We start from the raw sequence: 14,544 nt of genomic DNA on the forward strand, positions 1-14,544 counted from the left end.
AAAAATGTAATAATATGAATTCAGAAAATTTGTCAGTGAAGTAACACTTGGAGCATGCAAGCTTTATCTCAACATGTAAATCATACGATGTCCGAATCATCATCATCAAATATTCAAGAACATGTATTTTTGAAAAGCAGGAAAGAATCCCTGTACAGCGTGAGATGAATCGAACTCCCAAGAATCAAGAAAGCTGTCACCGAATTAAACTCTACTTCTCATGCAAAAAGAATTGGTTTACAGCTTCAAAGTTAGATCAGGAAGCGATGAATCTGTCCTCGGAGGCGGATCAGGTGCCGCAAAACTTATGTTAGAACTCTGTCCTGAATCGAATCCCTGATTTCCATGATACCCGTCGATTTGCCGAAAGCTTCCAGGCCATGACGAAATATCGGCATCATCATTCTCCATGAATACAGCAGGCATGTTCCCGAAATAACCTTGATCGACAAACCTTGCCCCGCCTTTTATCCCATGAATCGGCCTATGAATAGGCCTGAGCATTTGTTGGTGCATTGCCGAATGAGCTTCGATGCCTAGAGATTGAAATGCAGAACCATGGAGCGGTAATGACGCTAAGCTAGCGTATCTCTCTGATAACATACCCATTCGCATGGCCCTTTTCGCAAGAGTTCTTTCTCTCTTGTGTGCATTCTGGTGTCCTCCCAATGCCTGTGAGCTGTAGAACTTCCGGCGGCAGTAATTGCATGAGAAAACTCTGGAACCTACTGGAGGGTGAGGGGATTCATCTGTGCCTTTTGAATTGGTATTGAAGAAGCCAAGTGTGAGGTCTAGAGTAAGACGTGTCGTTTCGTGAGAGTGGTTGTTTTCTTTGGAATGGGCTGGGGACGTTTCTTGCAAGGATATATTGGAGGCTACGTGGCTTGTGGATTCGGATTCATCTTCCGACTCTAGATTGAGATTCGGGGGTCTCATATTTCGAAAAAAACGATGTAGATTTGATGGTGGAATCAACTCAGTTACCTGAAAATCAAAAGAATTCGGTTACTTGTGAAAACAAAGGCAGCTGACCAGCATTGGTACGTTGGCTTTGGGTAACTAGTTACCCAAGAACTTGAAATATTGAAGGCCTGACGTCTAGCTATTATGGCTTAAAAATTTTAGTTCCTGCCATATTCAATATCGTTACTAGAGCTAGCTAGGCAAAGTAGGAAGTGCAAGGGCTGGAATCTAGAGTTTTGCATGCAAGAACGAAATGGGAAATGCTAGAAGCCTAAACTTTGGATGAGGTGGTCACTTGATACAGATATCCGGTGTTTCTTTACACGACTCAGATGAACAAGCAACCAATGATCCACGTCATGCATGTCAACTACTGTTGTTCATGAGGATTACGGAAAGTCGAGATTCTTTTAGGGTATATACTCCAAAGAATAGAGAATAAAACTCTCAATCAAACAATCAACTAACGAGGTAATTAAGCGATGCTGTGATTTTAGTACAAACCGAACATCAGTAACCCGGATTTGGATAACATTGTGTCGAACCAACGGTTCTTCTTACATTCTAAACAATTATGGGAACGATTGTATTCAAACTTCAGTTTCGAGTTTCGAAACAAAATTTAGTCACATACAGTACGAGCTTGTGGTCAGGTTTACACTTGAAACAAATGTTTATCTCGTAAAGATTCAACAAGAAGATTATGATGATTGGATTATGATTAGGTGAAGTTGTTGAAAACTTTCTTGGGACTGATTTGACAATGGCATCCCAACTCAGATTCCATATGGACCGAGCAACGAGAGGGCAAGGCAATCAAAGGAAAAAAATTCCTCAGGTGTCATTTTCATGTCTCAAAAGTTGAAAGTTTCTTGGAAAGAAGGCTAAATTTGCGTTCCCTCATCGACATTCCTTCCAAGATCTGCAAAAGATGGATAGCCTTGGCACTAGTTTTTTTTAAAAAAAATTAAAGTCAATATTATTAATAATTTTCCACTGTTTAATTCCAATTGAATGAGCACCAAAAAAAAAAGATACACATGTTCAAGAAACACAGATACCATGGATTTCACAGCCAAGTAATCAACAAGTATTAGAAATCTCAAAGCTAACTCTGACGTAATTCACTAGATCAAGAAGTCGAACTACTCGAAAACAAAACCAAACCAACCAAAACCCATGTATTTTATCCATCCATAAACCAACTTTATGATCCAAGAATTGACTCAAACCAATCCACAGCTTTACAAAGAATCAACAGGTACAAAAGCAATAAAAAAAAAAGTAACCCACCACCAAAAAAAGTTTAGGGCTTTTGACAGTAAGTACCTTGAAACCAACTGCAAGCGTCTCAGATTGTGAGATGAAAAGACAGACAGCGAAGAGTCTAGTTTTTTTTAACAAAAATGGTGTGATTCAGAAACACGAGAATAACATGGAGATAAGATCATTAGAGAGAAGGGGTGGTGTACGTCAGAGAAATAAAACAGAAGACTGCTATTTTATGTTCCTCCGCCTGCAAAAATGCTCTGCCCCACTACCACCAAAACAAGTGTCCTTCATTCAACAGTGTAATACAGTTTTTATTACGAGATTTTGGAGTCCCATTTTAGCATTCGATGACATCTTGTTAGAATAAATCCTCGAAATTTCTTTAAGAAGAAAAAAAAAAGATGGCCACAAGATATATTATGCTCTTTTAATTCCTTCTTTATTAGAAAGTCCAGTTTACATGGAATTTGATTTTTTTTCGAAACTGTGGGAATGGGACCGAACACGCATGACATCCACCATGAGATGTCCCATGCTCCTGTGCAAAACCAGTTGTGAAATGACTGATTTAGCCCTGTTCATTTTGTTTCAAGTGGGAATTATCATCAAAGTTATATTTGACAAAAATTTGTACGAGACGGTCTCAGATATCATATTTTGTTAAACTGATTTTTTATTTGGGTCATCCATGAAAAAGTATTACTTTTATACTAAGAATATTATTTTTTATTGTGAATATCGGTAGTGTTAATCCGTCTCACAAATAAAGATTTATGAGACCGCCTCACAATAGACGTGCTCTTTATATTTTCTATGCAGCAAATATATTAACTGCGGCATTTAAATAAACAAAACATTAGATAGGACATGTTATTTTGATTATTATAATAATCACCATGGTTTTATCTTTTTTAACAACGTTGTCTCTAGTGTTTGTGTGCATCACTTTTTATTGGAATACCAATAATCGATTTTTTTAATATTAAATATTTGAAAATTTAAATTTAAATTATTAGATATTTTTTGACAAAAAAATAAAAAAAATTGCTGGGTTCACAGGGGGTATCCAGGACTATGAAAAACAACTCGTGGGCTTCGGGATGACTTAATTTGGGCCTTGCTGAATTCAAGTACACGTGATTATGTTAAAAGGAAATTACATATGATGCATCATGGTTGATTTTAAATTCATCGCGTCGTTTATAAAACATTCTTGTTAATATCCACGGAGTTTACATATCTCACCGACTCAAACACCCATTGGAGGTGATAAATTTGCACTATTTGATGCAGGAGTGATACTCTCGTAAAATATAAGAATATTTTGTTATTTATATAGATTATTACTTATTATATTCTGGTCGTTTATAGATGACAATTTACCTCACACAAATCGTTAATATCGAATTAAAGGTTAATATTCCTCTCTTTCTAGTAATCCATTTTAATAAAAGTTTTCGTTAATATATATTTAATGATGAAAAAGTGGCTCAAACACATAATTGATGAAAATAGAAACACTAATGTCACATAATCTTTTTAAGCACTTTCTATTTGCAGCATCATATTCCCTGCACTATCTTGACAAAATAGACCAGAGGAGTTGTCATGCACCCTTTTTGGGTTTGGATAAGAGCCAAACTTTTGAGATTTTCCAATGCAAAAATGATTACACTCTTTTTTTCTTTTTTATTTACCACTGTTATATAAAAAATTCGTTAAAAGCTCATTTTAAAAATACCACACACACACACACACACATATATATATAATATATCACAGACTTTTAAGTGTGAAAATTTGGTTGTTACATAGTAACCCAATATTACTTTTCGGTGTTTGATTAAATTATTATGCTGGTGTAAGGCTTGGTTTACCACACTCGGATAGTCAAGTCTTATGAATCTTAAAAATGAAAGAAATCAAGTCTTCAAGCTATGCGGATAATTTTCCACGTCATCATCATCCTCAATTCTCTTTTGTATATTTTATGTATTCACCTCCATCATTCAGATCATTATTTGAAACCAAAATTATTCCTTATACTTATGCATACAGCCACTAAATCGATCTCAAGGATAACGAAAAAAATTTCACGATAATAAATAATAAATACACATACATATAGGATGGCATAATTCAAGAATTACATAATCCATATTAGAATTTATATCATGCAACATGTTGATCAGATGGAAACAATAAGTGACTCACACACGTGCTCCCCACGTGCAGCACTTTGAACAGTGGGAACAAAGAGACGACTCACATGACGAACATCAGAACAGAACAAAAAAATATACATAACATAATACAGTTATACAACACGTTGATCATAGAGAAACAAGAGGTGGTTCACATGCACCACTTTGACATGAATGAATCCAGAGATGGCTCATTTGACATGCCTCAAATTCCTTATTATCAATTTTATTTAACTTTTCTAGTTTTCCTTGTGTATAATAAATTTAAAACTTATCTTAGACAACCAAAACCACTTGGCTTCAAAAAAAATCAAATTTAGTAATTATCTCGAAACACCATATCCAAAGACTAGTTAATTAATAATTAATTATGCGTAACTCACTCCTAAAGGTTCTATAGCAGCACAAGGCATGAAAATTCATTATTTTCTTTTAAAAGAAGTGAAGCGTGGTGACATTCTAAAATCATATCATCAAATTTATAATCTAAAATCATATTTATTTAGTTGTATATAATCGATATATATTTTTGACCTCGTCAAGCTCGAGCTTAAGCCCAAACATAAGAAAATGAAAAAACTAATATTTAAATTAAAATATTAATGATTATGCATAATTTCCCAATATTATCCTAAATGAAGCTTGTATTATTTAACATAATTATATCATTTTATGTTTTTTTTAAATGTTTGGCAATTATTCGGGGTCTTACATTTGGTTGATTATTATTGTTGACAATAAATAATTATTATTGTTGGAAACAATCTAAAAGTAACGTTTGGATTATTTTGCATATTGTGAACAAGAAGAGCGGCGAAATATTGTAAATGGAGCATTGTATGTTGAGTAGATTTTTTGTGAGACGGTCTCACGAATCTTTATATGTGATACGGGTCAACCCTACCGATAGTCACAATAAAAAGTAATAATCTTAGTATAAAAATAATACATTTTCATGAATGATCCAATTAAAAGATCCGCCTTACAATAACTCGTGAAACCGTCTCACACAAGTTTTTGTCAAGTATATTTTAATTGTTTAAATATTTAACATGTATATAAAAACTCAAACAAAATTACATATAATTTACTTAAATTTTTTTTCCCTACCAATTTGTTTAATTTTGGATTTTAATTCATTTTTAAAAGTTTGATTTTGATATATTAAATATTAAATTCCAAATAGTTTGATCAAACTATTGATATGATACCGAAAATTATAATATAACATAAAAAAATACTAATGTTATATATGAAATTGTTGATTTTTTTAGATGACATGTTAACAAGTAGACTAAAATATTCAAAAATAAAAGGCAAGTGCACCAAAACAAAAAATTAAAATTTAATGATCAAAACCTAAAAATATCAAACCATCCAATAAATAAATAAATAAATAAATAATCGTTTCTCATTATGTGTCTGCTATAATAACGTGCCTTCACTGGTGGGGCTTTTCATGTCATCGTTCGTCGACACTTGACAACAATCCAATGGATGATTTACTGTTTATTAACAAAGCGATTGTGTGTGTGCAATTATCAAATAATAGAAAACAAAAAAATATCAACTTTTTTGTCAGAATTTCGCCCATTGCTTTTTTAGGATCGTTTAATAATATACCTGATTTTATTTTTAAAAATCCAATTATATTTTGTCATTATATAAATTAATTGTTTTTTTTTTAAACTCGAGCTCGAGTTATTCTTTGTTTTTAGATTAAGATGTCATTTAATCTATTTCCGTGTCAAGATGATTCCCGATTGACCTGGAAGTTTCTTATATGTAATAAGTTGAAAAAGTTTAAAATTTATGATAGTCACTTGGAAATATTATATTTTTTATTTGATGAGAATTTTAAAATAATTTTTAAAGAAAAAAATAAATAGAGTTTGTCTGTTTGTACTTCATCTTCCGCCTCGTCTTTGCTAGTTTATTGATATTAATTGAACTCTGACATAAATTGTGAAGTAATATGAGAGAGACATTTTGCCTGGCATGTATAGTGTGGTACGTTGACAGACGAGGGTGTCAAACTTAATAATTTTTTTAATATTATTTAATTTTGTTAGTAAAAAAATAAAAATTTATTTTTGATAAATCAGAATCTAAATATTTCACGTCAATTAAATTAAGTTATTGAGAATTATATATATGATATTGGATAACTCTCATATAATTCTCTATTTGAGCTAGCATTTTGACGTGAAATTAGCATAATTCTATAATTTAAGCGTAATATCATAGCTCAATCTCACCGTTAAAATTTACTTTTGGTGTTTGGCTACTGATTTAAAATATAATTTGAAAATTTTAAAAAAAATTTGTATTGGTTATTTATAAAAGTATTTTTTTATAAAGAATCAATTTTTTTTCAAGAACAAAAAATATTTTGACATGTAACAAATATCTATACTATCTATATTATATTATTAAGTGTGTGATTATTAGAATAACTACATTAGATGATACTAAAATATTTAATTCTATAATTATTCTTCTTATTCTACTAAAAATGAATCGAGTCACTCCATATTTTAGATAGAAAGAAATCTAAACAAAACTTTCCTTTTAAATCGGACAACTATTCTAAATTGAAAAAAATCTCATGCTAATTTTTTAGTATTATTTGATTAAATTAAAAATAATAATAACACATGTAACACATACGCATCTTTTACTAGTTTTTATTAAATATATGTTGTAAGAAATGAAAAAAAATAAAGTTTATTGAGATGACATTGAAAATAAAGTTACCAAATGTTGATAATTTGGTTTTAATTATTAAAAATAACTAAGTTTTTTTAGGAGAAAAAAATAATTTATAGACTTTTTAAATAAACAAAATTTATTTGATTTTCAAAATAAATAAATATATATTGTGAATTGATAATATAGATATCGAATAAATTATATTCTTCGAACAAGTAATATTTTTGATACAGAAAATAATAATTTTTAATAAATGACCTAAATAAAAATATGTATGAAAAAAGTTTCTGTATTTGGCAAAAACTTGTGTGAGACGGTCTCACGGGTCGTATTTTGTGAGATTGATATCTTATTTGTGTCATCCATGAAAAATATTACTCTTTATACTAAGAGTCTTAATTTTTTATTGTGAATATCGGGAGGGTTGACCCGTCTCACAGATAAAGATTCATGAAACCGTCTCACAAGATAAGTACTTTTTTTTAAAATATGCGGACTAAAATATATATATATATATATATATTTATTTATTTATCTTGATGAATTTTTTTATAATTCGAAAAAAATTCTTTATCCACCCGTTCTATCTATCTATATATATCTGTATTTATAGATATATATTTATATGTATTTATTTTGAAGAAGTTTTTTTATAATTCGGAAAGTATTCTTTATCCACCCATTCGATCTTATCACGTATAACATAATTTTTTAAAAATCGATAATTTTTATTTTAGAATAAAAAAAAACATATTTCTTTCTCAATTTCAGTTCAATATCAATAATTTATTGGATTAATCTTTAAACATAAAATAAGATCGTAGTGTAATAAATTTTTTTTTTTAATCAAAAGATTATCAACTTGCTCATGTTTTAATAATTTCGAAAGGAATGATTTTTTGTAGAAACATTCTCAAATTTTTTGTCAAAAATAATGTACTTTTGGAGAGAGAGCGAGGAGGTGAGAGGGCCGAGGGTGTTTTGAAGTAGCTTATTGACTTTTAACGCAATAAGGGGACAGAGCGTATCTGCAAAAATCCTGAAATTCGATTCAGTTTGCTTTTAAAAGTAAGCAAGGCAACGCATCCTTCGCTCACTTATTGTATTCATATAATTTAATATTATTATCCCCCATCATCAACTCTCCATTAAACAAAGCCCAGAAAATAAATTCAGGAGATCGACGCCACAGATAGTTCACTTATATCTCCGAAAATTGATTTCTTTCCGGCTAAAGATGGTCAAAAACGAAATCTTGGAGAAACCCATTAATTTTATACTAAGAAACCCCGTTTGGAGTTTTTGAGAGAGTTGCTCACTTCTTGAGATTTGGGCTCCCTTTCGTCTTTTGAGGCTTGCACGGCCATGTTTTGTTACTCCCAGACTCCGTGAAAATAACTTACCTTTTATTTTGCTGTTAAATATTATTTTCTTTTTTGGGTTACTATCTGGGTGAAATGCATATGGGTTTTAACTCGCACAAGATTGACATTTTTATTGTAATGATTAAAGGAGTTGGAGACTGTGAGTTCTGAAGTGAAGTATAACAGGGCAAGTTCTCAAGATGGGCGAAAAGAAACACGGCTATCGCATGGTGGCTGTGAGGGTGAATGAACAACTGAGCACAAAGAAAAAATTTTCGTTCATCCATAAAGTCTCGACTCCGAGAATCTTGGGACTCTGGATCATGATAATGTTGTTCCTTAGCAAACAAATTTATGATTACATGGATGATGAGCAGAAAGAGAGGAGGAAAGAAGTGCTCGTGAGTATGTGTGATCAAAGGGCAAGAATGTTGCAAGATCAGTTTAGTGTTAGTGTTAACCATGTCCATGCCCTTGCAATACTTGTATCTACTTTCCACTACTACAAGAACCCTTCAGCAATTGATCAGGTTTTTTGTGTTTCTAGCGTTTATTAATTTATTATTTGCCTGTTAATGTGAAGAGAGCTCAGTGGTTATTTCAGGAGAAGAATGGGGACCCTCGATCTGTTTTGGTTGTTTTTTTTGTGGATTTTGGCGGTTGACATTTTTTTGGCTCTTGTAGTTGTATGTATGTATGTATGTCTGTCTATAGTAGTTCTACTTTCCACTGATATCTTAACTCTCTGACAATTGATTATGCTTGCTTCATGTCAATTGATGTTATTTTAATTTTTGGTGCTGACTTATGTGCTTTCTTTTTTTGGACATGATATGACTATTCTATTCTGCTGAGATCTTACAGTTCCGTGTTCGAAAAACAAAATGTGGTGTTCATTGTGAGTTTATTTTTTCGTTTGCAAGGTTTATTTTCTTAGCGCTGTATAAACTGTAGGAAACTTTTGCTGCATACACAGCAAGAACTGCATTTGAGAGGCCATTGTTGAGTGGGGTTGCTTATGCCCAGAGGGTTATGAATACGGAGAGAGAAGATTTTGAAAGGCGTCATGGGTGGACTATAAGAACAATGGAGAATGAGCCTTCGCCAATTCGAGATGAATACGCACCGGTTATATTCTCGCAAGAAACTGTATCCTACATTGAATCACTTGATATGATGTCCGGGGAGGTTATTCAATTTCTCTATTATTGTATGCATTGTGTTATGATAATTAAGGTTCCACTTTTCATTTTCTGACTACTCAATTATTTTTGTTGAAACAGGAGGATCGCGAAAACATATTGAGGGCACGAGCGACGGGCAAAGCAGTTCTTACTAGTCCATTCAGGTTGCTAAACTCTCATCATCTAGGGGTTGTTTTGACATTCCCAGTTTATAACTCCAAGCTTCCCTCGAACCCGACTGTCAAAGAACGTGTTGAATCAACTGTAGGGTGAGTATTTGGGAGTCAAGACTGCTCTAAAATATTCGTGATTTCAATTCTGTTGTGAAACTATTTCGTCGTACTGTTTTTTTATCATTTCGTTTGAGTAAGATGCAAACGTTGTCATGTGCGAGCAAGTGGAGTTTGATCTTTCTAAGGGAACCAGTCATTAGTGTATGGTGATCATTGGATACAATTTGTGAAGGATTTCACTTATTTTGTGGGTGATATGGTATACATGTGTGGCCTTATTTTATGTCTTTGCGAAATCATATAATCTGAAACTTCAGAGTTTTCAAACCCCTGTTTCATTTACACCAAGACCCAGCCTGTATATTTCAGTTTCCAAAATACATCAATTTGTTGCATCCTTGCCTCATCTTGTGATGGGACTTTCTCATGTGCTTTTTGCTGTTGATTTCAAGCAGTTATCTCGGTGGGGCCTTTGATGTTGAATCACTAGTTGAAAATCTACTCGGACAACTTGCTGGGAACCAGGCAATTGTGGTTAATGTATATGATATCACCAACTCTTCTGATCCTCTGATCATGTACGAGCACCATTCGCAGGATGGCGACCTGCACCTTAAGCACATCAGTAGACTTGACTTTGGGGATCCATTTCGTAAACATGAGATGATATGTCGGTAGGTAAACAAAACATATCAATCTTATAGATGAATGAATCACGAAACAAATCCGTTGTTACTTCGATTATTTTGTAGGTATCTTCAGAAGGCTCCAACATCGTGGATTGCACTCACAACAGCATTTTTTGTCTTTGTTATTGGATTTCTTGTTGGATACATTATATATGGCGCAGGACTTCACATTGTTAGAGTCGAAGACGATTTCAATAAAATGCAAGAACTGAAAGTTCGAGCCGAAGCTGCTGATGTTGCCAAATCTCAGGTTTTGTTCATTAGTGATTTCTCTAGCTACTCTTGTCACTCCATTGCAAGTTGTTACCACCTGAATCTGACCTCTTGTTTTGTGTAGTTTCTTGCCACTGTTTCTCATGAGATAAGAACCCCAATGAATGGCATCCTTGGTATGCGGAGAAACCTGTCACGCGCGCGCGCGCACACACATATCAAATTTTTAGTCGGAACCGACTTGTAAAGCACTTATTTCTTATGCATTTAGGTATGCTTGCACTGCTACTGGATACTGAACTTAGTTCAACCCAAAGAGACTATGCACAAACGGCTCAAGCATGTGGGGACTCATTAATTACCTTGATAAATGAAGTGCTTGACCGTGCAAAGATCGAAGCTGGAAAGCTAGAACTCGAGGCAGTCCCATTCGATGTGAGGTTGATTCTAGATGATGTTTTATCCTTATTTTCGGAGAAGTGTCGGCAAAAGGGTATTGAGGTAAATCCTTCAGCTCCATAGCAATCAAAATCTACATATCCATCACAATTTTTTGGATTGGGGAAGCCAAGAAGTACTGCTTTATTATGTTTTGATCCGTCTTCTATTATTTTCAACCTCTTTGTGTGCTGATTAGAAATTAACAGTTGGCAGTATTTGTTTCCGAAGAAGTTCCTGAAATTGTTGTGGGAGATCCAGGAAGATTCAGGCAGGTGATCACCAATCTTGTGGGAAACTCTGTGAAAGTAAGTGAAAATTTACCAAACCTAATCTTTCATAGAATTCTAGATTTTCTGGTCTAAGGTATGAGATGATTTTTTACGTATTTCAACAGTTCACCGAACGAGGACATATATTTGTTAGAGTGCATTTAGCTGAACAATCCAAATATGTAAGGGGTGTGAAGGCTGACACCTACTTGAATGGAGAGTCCGAATGTATGGGTCAAGCTCATGGCCGACATTTTAATACCTTGAGTGGCTATCAAGCTGCTGATGATCGAAGCAGTTGGGAATCGTTTAAGCATTTAAAAGACGAGTTCCAGTATGATTCCTCCAGTAACATGATAAATGATAATACCCATAAGAAAGTTACTTTAATTGTTTTTGTTGAAGATACGGGTATTGGTATCCCTGAGCAAGCACAAAAACGAGTTTTCAATCCGTTCATGCAGGCAGACAGTTCAACTTCTCGAAATTATGGGGGAACAGGTATTGGATTGAGCATCAGTAAGTGCCTTGTTGAGCTGATGGGCGGTCAGATGAACTTCACTAGCCGTCTCAATGTTGGAAGCACATTTTCGTTCGCAGTTGAGTTACAAAGATGTGAGAAAAGTGCAGCTTTTGATCCAGAAATATCCTTTTCCGATTATTTACCCACTTCATTCAAAGGGTTGAGAGCCGTTGTAGTTGACGGGAACCCAGTAAGAGCTGCTGTCACATGGTACCACCTCAAGAGACTTGGAATTCAGGCCGAAGTTGTGGGTAGCATCAGGATGGCTGTTGCTGTATCTGGCAAATATGGCCCCCTTGTTTCTAAGTAAGGACATTTCATTTTATGTTCTGTGACATCTGTCAAGTTGAATGCGAAATTTTTCTCTCCGTTGGAAAAGTTGTGAAACTTTTAAAACTTCTGGTGTATAAAAACCTTTTGTTTCTATCTTGGTTGCCTATATACGTTACCGACTGTGTTGAAGGAAAAAACTATTGTCGGGTAAACTTCCATAGTGGTTTGTAGAAAATTCATTTTGCTTACTTTTGGTTTCTTATTATTTTATCTTGGCAGAAACGAAAAGCTTCCAGATATGCTTCTAGTTGAAAAAGATTATTGGATTTCAAGGGAAGAAGATGGCTTTAAATCGTTATCAAACTGGAGACAGAATGGTTTCTTGCGTAAGTTTCCAGCTATGATCCTTCTGGCAACCAACATAACAGTTGCGGAGTCTGCTAAAGCCAAGGTGGCTAGCTTTGCCGATACAGTGATCATGAAACCACTCAGAGCGAGTATGGTTGCGGCATGCCTTCAACAGGTACTGGGAATGGGCCAGAAAATTCATCATGGAAGAGATGTCTTATACCATTCTGGTGGCGGACTTCTTGGCTTGTTGTGTGGAAAGAAGATATTAGTGGTCGACGATAATGTTGTGAACCGCAGAGTTGCTGCAGGCGCTCTCAAAAAATTCGGGGCTGACGTGCAGTGTGCTGAGAGTGGCAAAGAGGCTCTTAAATGGCTTCAGATACCGCATAGTTTTGATGTCTGCTTCATGGATATTCAGATGCCTGAAATGGACGGGTATGTTCACTTTCCTTTTGGATTACGTGCTGTAGTTTTTTTTCATTAATGTCATTTCCCTTTGTTCGAGAATCAACAATTAATGTGTCATTAAACCAGATACGAAATTCCGAAGACAATTTACCAACATATTCAAATGCTGCATCTATATTTCCTCGGGATGCCTTTTGATGCTGCAGACTAGATTAATGTTAGAGGTTATTTTAAGTGCTAAATCTTCCACTTGTCCCTATTATTTTAGGTTCGAGGCTACTCGTCTCATTCGAGAGATGGAGAGCAAAGCAAATATGCATATGAATGGAGGATGCACGACCGAAGGAAAAACAAAGTGGCACATGCCAATACTGGCCATGACAGCTGATGTTATACATGCAAATTTAGACAAATGCTTGAAATGTGGTATGGACGGATACGTATCGAAACCTTTCCAAGAGAACACTCTGTACCAAGCTGTTGCCAACTTCTTCGAACCAAACCTGTCTCAGAATCCGCCTTTTCTTGATTCTTATCTGCATAAAATTTCCAACTGATCAAAACGGTTACTCAAGGGAGCCGGCAATTTTTCCACGTTTTGCTGGTCGAATTCTTACCTTGTAATTAAAGGGCATGTTTATATTAGTTGGTGGTTAAGGTTTGTTAATATCTCGCGGATGGCAGATTCAGACAAGGTGGTAGCTAACCGAGTATGCTTTGGCTAGATTTTAGTGTGTTCGTGCATGCAGCAGTCAACAAACGGTTCTTTCCCCTGCTGTATGTACATTGATAGGGGAAGAAGCATGAGCCGCAAAATCCATCACCATCATTTTACAAATTCTTGACAAGTTCTCAGTTGAATAGAGACACGATTTAATCTTAAATCCAAGCCTCAGTTGAGTAAAGACTCACGGTCATTGAATGTGTTGTATGTAATATCTCAGTCTTCTTTAATAATTTTGTACCTGAAAAGTATTTAATACAAAGAAATCGTCGTTTCAGATAACTAAGAACAAAGATGAGGAAAAAGAATAGGACCGAATGTGGTCCGGATTTAAAAGAGAGTTTGTGTGACAAAGCATATGCTTAGGGACCTTTTGGCATGCATGTCTGGTTCTGATTCCTAAAAGTGACCCGACATATAAAGTTGGCCTCCTCACTACTCCTCTCATTCTCACTATTTCAACCCCCTGGGATTGTAATAATTTTTTTAAAAAATTGAATTTTAGTATTATCTTTTCTTCGAGTCTCCTGAAAAATCCAAAAAACACAATTGATTAATTTTCACTGAACAATATTGCATATAACTGCTAAAAGAATCAAGTATGTTTAAAATCTCTAGTTCTTAAAAAATTTGACTTAAAACCAATACCGAATAGCAAATGTATCTGGTTAAGCACACATAATTGTATAATACTTTTAATAGTAGGTCTTTTATGAGAGAG

The 14,544-nt window shown here is 34.3% G+C and overlaps 2 protein-coding genes across 2 annotated transcripts; one reads left to right on the forward strand and one right to left on the reverse strand.

The window, feature by feature from the left end:
* LOC142555322 (zinc finger protein 4-like) lies at window positions 1–2,645 on the reverse strand. The gene is made up of 2 exons (XM_075666145.1): window positions 2,293–2,645; window positions 1–984 (listed from the first exon to the last, which is right to left on the reverse strand). Exon 2 carries the CDS (start codon window positions 934–936, stop codon window positions 238–240), a length of 699 nt encoding a protein of 232 aa, XP_075522260.1. The 5' UTR covers window positions 937–984; window positions 2,293–2,645; the 3' UTR covers window positions 1–237.
* Window positions 2,646–8,208: 5,563 nt separating this feature from the next.
* On the forward strand, window positions 8,209–14,116 carry LOC142555328 (histidine kinase CRE1-like). The gene is made up of 11 exons (XM_075666154.1): window positions 8,209–9,045; window positions 9,470–9,703; window positions 9,799–9,968; window positions 10,388–10,606; window positions 10,685–10,871; window positions 10,959–11,010; window positions 11,106–11,335; window positions 11,482–11,580; window positions 11,670–12,373; window positions 12,620–13,126; window positions 13,368–14,116. The coding sequence occupies exons 1-11, from the start codon at window positions 8,716–8,718 to the stop codon at window positions 13,654–13,656; spliced, it is 3,021 nt and encodes a 1,006-aa protein (XP_075522269.1). The 5' UTR covers window positions 8,209–8,715; the 3' UTR covers window positions 13,657–14,116.
* The last annotated feature ends 428 nt before the right edge of the window (window positions 14,117–14,544 follow it).

The sequence above is a fragment of the Primulina tabacum genome, chromosome 1 (assembly GCF_025594145.1).
Source record: "Primulina tabacum isolate GXHZ01 chromosome 1, ASM2559414v2, whole genome shotgun sequence".
NCBI lineage: Eukaryota > Viridiplantae > Streptophyta > Magnoliopsida > Lamiales > Gesneriaceae > Primulina > Primulina tabacum.